Source organism: Alligator mississippiensis, chromosome 6 (genome assembly GCF_030867095.1).
Source record: "Alligator mississippiensis isolate rAllMis1 chromosome 6, rAllMis1, whole genome shotgun sequence".
NCBI classification, from domain to species: Eukaryota; Metazoa; Chordata; order Crocodylia; family Alligatoridae; genus Alligator; species Alligator mississippiensis.
This window is the reverse complement of record NC_081829.1, coordinates 43,623,691-43,636,301: the sequence shown is the minus strand read 5'-3', so window position 1 is coordinate 43,636,301 and position 12,611 is coordinate 43,623,691. Positions and strand designations below refer to the sequence as shown.

Here is a 12,611-nt window from a genome sequence, read left to right as displayed (position 1 = left end):
GTTATAAAATACACAAAAATAATTTTAAAAAACAACATAAAATATAAAGAACATGCAATGAAGGAAAGGAAAATGTCAGTTTGATGGTTTTGTGGTTTCTCTCAAAATCACAAGTAACTGTGCAAGGGGAAAACCAAATTGTCAGATAAAGAAATAACAACAACAATTATGTAAATGGAAAAAGATAAGAAAAGGAAAGAAAAAGAGAGGAGAAAATAGTAGTGTAAGTGTAAGATCCTTTAATAATAATAATAATAATATTAAAAAAACAACAACACACAAAAAATAACTGACCCCATATGGGCAATGTGGAAGGGTCTGAATTGCTATGAAATAACATCTTCTTGGAGATCTGAGGTGTGGTACTCTTAGCAATCGTTTGACAACATATGACCATATTGGTAATCTTATGTTTCCCCTTCCCCATGGATCTCAATCCATGCCAAAGAGGACTTCTAAAGGGGCAAAAGCTATAAATTGGGACTTTTTTGAGGTAGGTTAAAATAGGTACATCACCTGCAAACACAGCTATATGATATACTATAGTGAAGTTAAAGGCAGATGATGTAAGGCTGCATGCCTCAAGTTCAGATATACAGATTTAAGGGGGGGGGGGGGGGGGGTTCCCTGCACACTGTGAATGTATCTATGATTACTTCAGGAAAGTTTTGGCACCTCCCAAAGTCCAGGAGAGTCAGAAAGTGAGGAGTTGATGGATTCAATAATATTTATTTTCTTGAAAGTAGAGTGAAGGCAGTAATGATGGCATGATGCTACAAGTGTATGAGTTAGTATAGATATGCTCCCACTGTGGACAGAGCCCTAGCTGTTGGCACCATAATGTAATAAAAAAAAAGAGAAAAGTGAGGATAAAAATAATGGGGAAAGTCTGCTCAGTAGAATGGTTTTTCCACAGACTAATTACAAAGTTAAAAAATCATAAACTAAGCGCCTTTAATTCACAGTGTAGTTAAAAAAAAACAAACCTTGAAGAGAATCATATTAAAGTTCAAGCTCTAGCCCTTACCAGACAAACGTATGCAGAACTAACTAGTTAAGCAAGCTGAAAATAACATCATTTCCTACCTTGCAACAAAATGAAGGCTTCACACACATGATGATCAGAACTGTGCTGGACCCAGCTACCAAAAAAGTGCAGGAAGCTAGAAGCAATTACTTATTTCAGAATTTCTACATTACTATGAAAAAAGTTGAAAAGGCTCTCCTTTTCAAGTGATTCTTTTAGTAATTTAGTGCAAATTGACTGCAACAACTACGTTTCAAAAGGGACAAAAAAAAAAAAAAGATCTAATAGAAAGTCCAAAATGACCCTTAATTTGGATTTTCCTGTTTCTTTTACAGCTTCTGAAGTTTCTGTACCCAAATATTAGGTATAAAGTTTTGTAGATCAGTAAGAAACCACTAAATATCAATGGTGTTAAATATAGCCTTTTGTCATACAGCTTTGAGGCTGAGATTTCTGAAAGTGTTCTCAGATTTCTGTACCGTTCGTGGCCTGTTAAAGAGAGTGGGTCATTAACAGTAATGAAAAGATACTGATTATAAATTCTAGAACATGCGTTAAGGAAAGATGACTATATATAAATTTCCTTTAAATTGGAAGTAATTAAGACCATGTAAAATTGCCAAATGTATTTCCAGTTTTAATAGACTATAATCATGAATCTGGGTGGGAGATTCTGGCATGGTAGCACAGGTGTACCATTTTCCTAATGTCATCAGAGGATGATCCTCCTTTCATTAATCTGATTTATTTGGGATGAAGCAAAGCACCTAAAAGGATCTTATAAACTGCTTGCAGATGTTTAAAAAAAAAAAAAAAGTGCTTTACTGAAAGAAGCAGCCTGTTACTTCAACCCCACTCTGCAGCGTCTGTAAAGATTGGGTTCTTTAGCAGGGCTTAATGGTGCTTTTAGCTAAAGTTGGTTCAATGAGCTATTAGATAAAAGTGCCAGAAAGCCCTGCTAAAGCATCTGATCTTTACAGATGTCAAGTGAGCTGGGCTGAAGTAATAAGCTACCTCTTCTGGGCATACATGGGGCTTGGTGCAGGAATGCACCAAATTTAAAGTAAAGCTCCATTTTTTGCATTTTTGTTTGTTTTTTTTGTCTGCAAGCCATAAAGTCTGCACCCATACTCTGGACTCATAAAGTTTATCACAGAAATAATCAATATAAATACTTATGAAGTATGTGTTGAGTAGAAAAAAAAATGTCCTGTATTAAATCCAGGAAGGGTGATTCTTATTCTTTTCTTAGAACAATAGTAGTCAATGTAGTCTTCATTTCTCTGGATAGAAGTCTTGCTATTTCTTGCATTGTAGGATAGAGAATCAAGAGGTAAGTGAGTAAATCATGGGAACTGATGGGAGACAGGCAAAATACCTGAGGACTGGAAAAGAGCCAACATAGTGTCCCTCTTTAAAAAAAGACAAAAAAGAGGATCCAGGAAACTAACAGGCTAACTAGACTACAGACCGGTCTGTAGACGAGTTAGCCTCCCCTTGATACTTGGGAAGTTACTCGAGCATATCATAAAGAAGTTCATTTGCAAGTATGTGGAGAAGGAAAGGCTGATCATGAGCAGGCAACATGGATTACTATGGACATACTGGGCACTTATACACGTGCAGTAAGGCTATTCCAATGCACTGTAATGGCAGTGCATAGGAGCTGATTCAATTAATTGAGTCTGCTGGAGAGTGGTAATTACCATGCCCCAGCAAACTCCATTGTGCCAAAAACCCTTGATTTCCTTCAATAAGGTAGTTTGATGGATGAAGGGAATGAAGTGGTATAGTGTATCTTTAATTCAGCAGGCCTTTTTACAAAGTCCTACATGTCCTTATAAACAAATTGGAGAAATGTGAGCTAGACAAAACTACACAGGAATAGACAACCAGCTCAACAGCTGCAAGCAAAAGGCAATTATAAATGCATCTGGGTTGTGAGGTCTGAGTAGAGTCCGACAGATCTCTGTCCTGGGCCCAGTACTGTTCAATGTGTTTATTAATGATTTGGATGCTGGAATAGAGAGCTTCTGACACAGATTTGCATATAACACAAAACTGGGAAGGAGTGCAAACACAGGAGGACAGCAGTTAAAATTCACAAGGATATAGACACAGGAGGTTAAAGTGCCTCTTTACTTGGCACCTAGAGTGTGCCGTTTTGGGCTCCACATATTAAAAGGGACATGGAGAAGTCAGAGAGGGTCCAGAAGTAGACATCAAAAATTATAAAAAGCTTGGAAGACAATATGAGGAAAGGCTGACGGAAACAGGCATATTCAGTTTATAGAAAAGGCACTTAAAAGGGAAATGATAATAGTTTTCAAATATCTGAAGGACCGCCATAACGAAGAGAGAGAACACCTTTTACCTCTTGTTGCAAAGAGCAGGATGTGGACCAATGGCTTTAAGTTGTAGCAAAGTATGTTTATACTGGTTATCAGGGAAAACCTCTTCACTATTAGAACAGTGAAATAGATTACCTAGTGAAGTTCTGGAATGTCTATCACTGGAGATGTTCAAGAAGAGGTTGAATAAGCATTGGTCCAGGATGATCTAGAAGTAGGTATACTTGTGCTATACTATGAGTATTTTCTATGCTTCTGGGTTTTGCTTGTTGCCATATGGACCAGGAAGGAACTGTATTTCCCCTCCTCTTATGATAACTGTCAGATTATTTTTTTTCACCTTCCTCAGAAGCATTTGGTGTTGCCTGCAGCCAAGATTGGAAATTTTGAACGGTGTGCTGATGCTCCTACTGAGACTAAAACCCACAGGTTCCTAGCAAAAGGGTTTTGACCCTCCTCTCAGAGTCGAACCAAACCATATTTGGAATTAGGATGGAATTTTACCCCATGGTCAGAATAGCATGGAATGTGAAGTCAGGGTTGCCTTCCTCTGTACCAGAGGACGTAGCCCCTTCCATCTTTCAAGCATATTTTAACAATCCTTGCAGCAGCATGACACTGACCACCATTGTCCCCCTGCTTTACCTGTGGCAAGTTAGTGTGTTATGGCTTGTATTTGCGCAACAGGGTGATTATAGTTTTAGTAATAGATTAGATAAGGATTTATATGGCATAGCTTGGATAGGGACAATGCTGCCTCTGGCATGAGGCCGATGACCTCCAGAGGTCCGTTCCAACCCTATTTTCTATGGTTCTATGATTATAAATATTTTCTAAACTCCTTTTTCCTTTCCTCCATATTGTGTCCTTTCATAACTTCTGAAACTTCATTCTGTTTAATATTTTCAAAGTCTTCACTCTTCATATTAACCCCACAGTAAAACTGCACTGCATCCATCTTGGCTATATCTCACCATGACTACAGTTACTTTCTCCTCCTCAGTAATCTCAGTTTTTATTTCATCTTTCATTAGTACTTCCAAAATTCTGCTGCTAGCTAATCTACTTAGAAATGTAGCCATATTCCTCATCATTAGCTCTGAGTACCTGTAAAAGTTACCTTCTCCTCTAGCTAATTTTCAGTCCTTCTTGAACCATTTTATTTGCTTCCTGCATTTCACTGCATTAAATTTAAAATCCTTCTCCTCTTCTTAGGTGTTCTCATTATTTCCATTTACCTTGAATATGCTCTTCATGTTTCTCACAGACCTCTTATTATTATTATTTCTTAGAAATCATAGAAATTAGGGTTGGAAGGGACCTCAGGAGGTCATCATCCCAGCCAAAGCTTTGTGTAGCTTGGTCTTAAAAGCATCCAAGGATGGAGAATCCATCACCTCTCTGGGTAACCTATTCTTGTGTTTTACTACCCTTCTAGTTGGAAACAATTCCTAATATCTAACCTCAACTTCCCTTGCTGCAACTTGAGACTGTTGCTGTTTGCTCTGCCATGTGCCACCACTGAAAACAGTCTGGCTCCCTGCACTTTCAAACCCATTTTAAGATCACTTGCCCACACCCAGACTTGAAATGCCAGCCATTTTGTTCCAAACTCATGACACAGGTCCTCCAGCCACAGAAGAGGCCTTTTTTTATCTTCTTCTACACATCCAATTCATCTAGGTTGCTGCATATGTCTAAATTGATACATCTAGAACTTCCTCGCCCAAATAGAATGCCTACTTCTAGTAATCTACTCAAACTTGTTCTTCTTCCAACAATCATCCATCTTTTCTTGACCTGTTATGTGTCTTGCTTACCTTTAATTTATCTTGTTTACCTGACACTAGATATGGCTTCCACTGAAATGTGCAAACACTTATTAACATACACACGGGTAAGCAATCTTGCTGGAGTACAATAATAGTATATATTTGCCTTATTGTTGTTGTTTTAGAATTGTTAGTGGGACCAAACATTCAAAAACCAGAAAGCTATGGAAGCTATAATTTCGAACAGTGAGAAATACTAAAATATATTTCAAACTATACCAAGACAGACAGGGGGAATGAGTATGTAAGAATTCTGGTTAAATATCCAGAAAGAAAAAGAAATAAGGGAAAGTAGGAAGATGATATCAATCGATCCTTCCACCAGGGATGTAAATAGAAATAAAATATAGATCAAAACAACATGGAATAAAACAGACTGACATTATCTAAAACTGATTTTACTATTTCTATGTTTAACTCTAACTTTTGGCACATTCTCATCTCAATTGACAAGATTTATGCTTTTGACTCCCTGAGTATTGAGACGAGAATACACACCAGAATATATCTTACCCAAACATGGCTAATGCTTGTGAACACAAAACCATATTAGAAGATTACAAACAACTAGCCCTTCCATCCCTTATCCTGCCTCCAAAGCAAAGTGATACAACTGTACTTAGATTTTTACAGGATCAGGGCATTGCTAAGCAAATTTATAGGGGAGTGGACCTCCACAGATGTAGTGGGAATGAGGTCTACAAGATAGCAGGGGAAAAGGCAAAAGGCTTGCACCAGATCTACATGTACAATTACATGCATCTGTGCTTCCAAGGAACGTTATTTTCACCTATGTTTTCACTGAGAATACTTTCATAATGCTGTGTTAGGTAAGGGAAAAAATATTCCCTTTCAGCAATATACACTGAGGACCGTGTTCAAGTGAGTTCATGGGTTGACCCAGAAGCATGATATAAATGTTTATCACAGGAGACTTCATGGATAAATTCATAATGGTGAAGTAGGAACTCAGAGGAATGGAATCTTAGTGATAAGTATTTCAAACATTACAGACTGTAATGTATATTTCAGATCCCACCTGCCAGAGTTGGTTATATATCATACATACGTCAATTACTTTAATACTCATGGCAACCCTAGAAATAAAAATTAGAATTGATGGGCTATGAATTTGTTTCCAGCTGCAGTGCTGCCTGCTGCTGTTATCTTATTGTAATAAACTTAAGATGAAAAAATCTGAAATACTGCAAGGTTTCAAACATTACCAGAGTTTAGTTTGTTAAGCATTTTAATTGATGTAAATGGAGATAAGCTTCATGCAAGATAACTGTATATGGACTGATTAGTCAATGACAGTGTTACTAATTATTACATTGTACTTTGTACAAAAAGTTTGTAAACAAGAAATTTGAAATAGGCTTTTCTAAGTAAAATATTTTATACGTAAGGCAGTTACTCAGAGATACTTATTTTTAGAAACAAAGCAAATGATTTGAAAAATAGAGAAAGCAGTTTAACAGCATGGGCAGCTAGATGTCTGTTTGAAATAGTAATAGAATAAGAAATTTGCTTAGTCACCAGTTCAAATGTGGCCTAAATTGATTTGTGACCAAATATTGTTATCATCTGATGGCAATTGTGTGGCCTATGTAAAATGAGCTGCTTCTCAATGACCATTGGACAAGATTCCTAATCACAAAAGTAGTACCACTTTTGGTGCCAATCTGTATCTTTGTTGCCAGTTCTAGCAGAGAGGCCAAGGACATGAGGTCTGAACTACTCTTACTCCTATATGTAGTCTCTCCAGGTCAAGGTTGAGGCACATTGGTGGGGCAATGTGGGGAAGTTTGCACTGCTGCTGTACATGCTGTAGGTGCTCTATAAATAGAGGACTTTACTCTCTGGGGATGTCAATTTGGCACCTTCCATGAGCATGAAAATCACATTTTAAAAACCCTATAAAATGTTATACAAAAATATAGTACTGCTAATAGAGTGGATTTATTTGTGAGACCCACCGTTTCAATTTGCTCTCACTTTGTTTTATATTTTAATTGTGATAAGAATAAAAGTTATGGACCTCTTTTGGTGTTTCTTGATGACAGTGATTGCTATTCCACCACAACTCCAGTGCTGCCACCAAGCATGCAAGAAGAAGGCCTACTGCTAAAATGCAGAAGACTCCTGCAAAACTGTGAAGCTTCAGTGCCTTCCCATCTGTTTGTGCATTGGTATGACTGTTCAGGTCACAGCGTCCCATTCGTGGCCACCATTTCTGTTTGAGAACATCCAAATCTCCACTCTCTTGTAATTCTAAGATCCTGTAGAAAATATGAAACACAAATATTATTTCGAGGGCTTTCGGTGACCTGTGTGTCTATTAACATCTCTGCAGTCATGGAATTCTAAAACACCAGTGACCATCTTCAGAGTTTCTGTGTTATTCAATAGCCTTCTGTCTTCAAGACAGAAATTCGCCAGCTGAACAGGTAGAGTTCTCCAATTCCAGGACCTCATCACTCTATCTATGTCTACATTCAATGAAATATGCTTTCTGATTGAAAAAAAAAAAACCCTCATTCATTTTCTGTGAGCATGAGCACAATTGGAAGAGGACCACTTTTAGAAGCATAACTTTCCATAAGGAACAGAACTGACCACTTTAAGAGAAATATATGTGTTCCTAAAAATGAGGAAGAGTTTTAGGAGCAGTTACTCAGTAGTATCTCACTGCAGCAGCAAGCCTTCAATGGTCAGCTTTGAAAACAAAATTATTTTCGAAACTGCCCTAAGTAAAGACCACCCAACATAAATGTGACCCACTATTGCTCTGATTTACAAGACATTGCATTAGTTAATTAGTGCATCGGACCCCGTTCATGAAATATACTATTTGCATTGATATGGTCCTGCAGTTCTGTGCACTGTTACTATTCCTTCACAGTACTGACTACAAAACTGCTTAAGCAACTATAGGTTCATTTACTTCTGCTTCGCACTATAGCAAATGCTGCTCATTTAGAAAGATTTTACTATAATTATGTTATTTTATGCTCAGATTACTATGTTAACAATTGCTAATTAATCATTGTTTCCCCTTTGTGAAGTGCCCCATCCCTCCATGAATGATCCATTTTGGATCTGGTTTTACTGTTTCCTAACAACCTTTCCTTGGGAGAGCTTTGTGTCTCGTTAGCATGAAAATCTAAGCTCAGCAGAACTGGTGGTTTACCACTTCTAATAAAAAACTCATTTAATAATAATCCACATGGACAGCCAGCCTGCCTTAGGCTCCTGCTTGTAGCTGTGTACTCAGCCACTTTCTAAGACTATGTATTGTGCACATTTGTTTAAGCATAAAGGGAAAATATATATCTATATTTTAAATGGCTCTGATAGACTACTAGCTACTGGTATCACTGAACTTGATAGACACAGAAGAACAATACCCTTATTGAACTTATATAATCACTGAGTAACTATCATTCACCTAATGTACTATGATGCATAACAAGCATTATTGTGTTTCTGACTTGTATTCCCTCCAGTCTAAAGTCTGAACTGTTTTATCATAAGCCCCACATCAAGGACAGCGTATTGTTTCATGGCATCCAGAGCAGCCTGGAAAATAGATTGCTAATGAGAAAAACTCAGTCACTCTCCCAATTTGCCCAGTATTCTGGAGACTATAACCAGCACTGACACTTTAATGGACAGTATACATAATGCCAGGAGTGTTGGGAGCACAGCCAAATCTCCACTAATTTCTGACCCCCTCCTACTCACTCCCTGAGAACATACACAGGAGAGGCAGCAATTGCCTGGTTGAAAATGTTCCCTGTTCTCTGATTTAGTCTATTATGGAAAAAAAAATTAAGGGGAAAAAAAAAATTCTTAACTGGCAGATATTCACTTTAGAAACAGGCATTGCTAAAGTTCACCTCAACTGAGTGTGAGATTTGTTGATTGCTTCAGAGAAGAATAATGTGGAACAAGGATGGCTTTGTTTTACCTTTGGGAAAAGAGATCTCTGTAGGGGCTGCCATGCTGAAGTGCTATTCCATAGCCTTTGCTACTGATGCTGTTTCCGATGACGGTCACAGAACAGTCATCATCTGTCAGAGCTGCATACTCCACCACTGTTACATCCCACAAAAAAGCATAGTTGCCTTTCTTTGCCTGTAAATGAATCATAAATAAAGCTCAGTGTATACAGTAGGTCTATGACTTAAGATAGTCTCAAAGAAGTGTTGAGATTTCCATTACCCAGGAATGGCATTTCATTAGTTTGTAACAAAATGTAGCCTACAACACCTTAGGATTGTTCTAATGTTCCTGGCATTGCTTCCTTTACTTCACATCCATCTCAGAAATCTCCCACTTTTAAATGAGACACCATAGGGTAGTAGCCTTGCTCCATGACTTTGTGTGTATGACAAGGTCAAGGGTAAGCCTTGGATAAGTGTTTAAATAATAGATAATGCTAACAATTAATAATTAATCAAAGCCATCACCTTAAGTGATAGTACTAGATGTTAGTTTCCCTAAGGAACACTGATTAGTAAGCATATTTTAATTTGATCAGTTCTCCACATTTACATAGCCTGGCAGATACAAATACTAAATGGTATTTTCTGTCAGTCACAAAACAACAGCATCACAGTTCTCCCCAAATTAATAAATAAATAAAGCAAGCCAGGGAAAAGAACTACTCTAGTGCTGCAATGTTAGGCAGGAAAGGAAGAGGCACCAAAGTCTCCCACTTGTTCTATTTGGGACCAATATTGATTTATTCTAGTATATACCCAGGCAGCTGTTCTGAAATGTCAGTCTTAAATGGGATTCAAACTGGTGCCTGTGTGCAGCACACCAGATGAATGTAAATCACCTTACTTATCATAAGATGTAAGAAACATCTCTGGATGGGAATTCAATAAAAAGCCACCACTCTGCTTGGTTAAAGTAATCATTGGTTTCCTAATGTATTTAAGTAATATGTTTTTAAGTCTCTAGTGAACATACACAGTACAGTGGAACAGATGGGCTGGAGAATCTAATGCAAATAAATGAGTAATCATAGATCCAGTCTTCGAAGACTTTTTTGTCATTTGTGTTTATCATCAGTTAAGACAGACGAGAAGCTGAACTTCTGTATGTCATCATACGTTTGTTTAAAAAGTTATCCTCAAGCTCAGTCAAAACAATAGCCTCAGTTCTGATGCAGAATTAACCATTTCTTCAGGTTGTTTTCATTCTCCATTTATGTTCTGTTTTGGATTGAACTAAGATTCTATAAGACTCCCTCAGATGTTGCATGGTATCATTTGCTACCTGCTGGAGACTCTCTCAGATATTTAAACACATGTCACTTCAGCATCTGACTATATCTGACTATCTGACCCAGCACTCTGAACTTGACAGGTGTCCAAACATGACAATCATCCAAAAATGTGTGAGTGGTCCTCCCACAGATAGTACCCAGGGAAGAAAAGAAAAGAAAAGAAAAGAAAAGAAAAGAAAAGAAAAGAAAAGAAAAGAAAGAAAGTTCTTATTTGGACTCACAGGTCCTAGAATGTCCAACCTTTTCGGTGCCAAGGTAAACAAAATACCCTGAAGCCCCCTTGCTTCTGGATTAAACACAAAAAAGTTGTTGGTTACTTGCTATATTTTGCAGAAAGCTGAGAAGGAATCCCAATGCTCCAAAGCCCAGGCAAACATAAGTAATTTCTATTACATGTCTGAGACATTTTCAGATGACTGTTGCTATATTGGTACAAAACTTTATAGTCTGAAATACAACACAGGCCCTACAGAAAAACTTAGATACGGGTCTTCATTGAAAGAAAACCAAATCCTGTTGCCAAAATCAAAAATAAAATATTAAACAATGTATCATATGTATAAAAAAAAAAAAAAAACAGTCTGAGAAAACTAGTTCTTTTTAGGCATCCCACTGCCATACCAAAACCTCAGCATCCTCAATATATTACCGCGGCTGACACTTCATGCACATCTGCCTGAATTGGGAAGGCAAAAAGGGGAATTTGGGGGCAAATGGAGAATAGATGGGGGATAAATATTTACTCCATGTGATATCCAGGAAAGCCATCATCATCTTTTTACAATAAGACAGTTACAAGAACAATAAACAAAGCACTGAAAAGTATGAGTTACCTGAGGCAGGCAGGACTTAAAATCAGTTGGCAACATATACTGATGGAAACACAAATGTAGTTTTGCAAATGGGTACTGATCTATCACTCATAGCAAAGTACCATTAGCAATAAGTCTGTCTGTCTGCTGGTTTCTGCCCAATCTCTGGTACTGGTTGTGTCTGTGGTACATGCAATGTACCTTTAAGGGGCCAGAAGTACAATGACCCAGCCTCTCCCCACAATGCCCTGAGCATGTGGTTTTGTTGGTGGTGGGTTGTTGTTGTTCTCCCTGCAAGCTGTGTGAGAGAATTGCTGAATCATGCTCCTAAAAAAGATAAAACTGTTTACCACCCTCTGGTCTCGGCTGAATGCTGACTTGAGGACAGAACCCCAAAGGTATGGAGGTCTAAGTGAGTACCCATCCCTGAAACCCTATGCCATAGAGCAAGCACTATATGGTGTCAGAAGTAGCCTGTCTCTCGATGGAGTCATCAACAGCCTGAGTAAGGGGGTTACAGTTGTCATTCCAAAAAAGACAAAAAAAATGGAGCATTTCAAACCTCCACCAGCATTGTCCTTCACTGGAAATCTTGGGGAGAATTGGAGATGAAAACAGAAACTTTGATTATACTTTGCAGTCACAAAGGCTGAGAAAGAGGCAGAGTATTATAAAATTGCAGTCATGCTTCACTGTATTAGGGATAAGACCCTAGAAATTTACAACACACAAGGTGTGTTTGCAGACCCTAAAAACAACAACAACTTATGGAGGTGCTTGCAACATTCAAGAACTACTGCGAACCCAGAAAAAAACACTTCGAAAGATATCAGTTCTGGCAACTTAGATACAATGCAGCTGCAGGCATAGATGATTTTGTTACAGAGCTCAGAAGTAGAAGAGTCCATGAAACGGCCCTGACAATACAAAGAACCAAGGTAGACCTTCTCAAACTATATCCCAAAGTTTTCAAATGCTTGGGACAATTTCCCAGTACCCACCACATCTATATCAACCTGGTGGTACCACCGGTTGCACGTGGGTTTAGAAAAATTCCCTTTGCAACCCTAAGCGAATTGAAGATCACCCTCGCAATGCTGGAAGATATGAGAATCATTATGAAAGTAACTAAGCCCACACCCTGGGTCAATAGCCTGGTAGATCACACATAGGAAGAATGGTTAGCTACAACTTTGCCTAAACCCACGAGACCTCAACAAGGCAGTGTTGAGGAAGCACTTTTCAATCCTCACTGGAGAGGATGTTCAAAAGAACTTGTCAGATAAA

General features: G+C 38.1%; 1 protein-coding gene across 2 annotated transcripts in view; it reads right to left on the bottom strand.

The window, feature by feature from the left end:
- Window positions 1–12,611, bottom strand: part of GRID1 (glutamate ionotropic receptor delta type subunit 1) — a 1,166,358-nt gene that overhangs the window by 16,498 nt on the left and 1,137,249 nt on the right. For both annotated transcript variants that reach the window (XM_006277864.4, XM_019497194.2), the window contains 2 exons: window positions 9,184–9,350; window positions 7,252–7,492 (listed from right to left, as the gene is read on the bottom strand). In XM_006277864.4, the coding sequence (XP_006277926.1) occupies window positions 7,252–7,492; window positions 9,184–9,350 (408 nt within the window). The remainder of the gene's footprint in view (window positions 1–7,251; window positions 7,493–9,183; window positions 9,351–12,611) is intronic.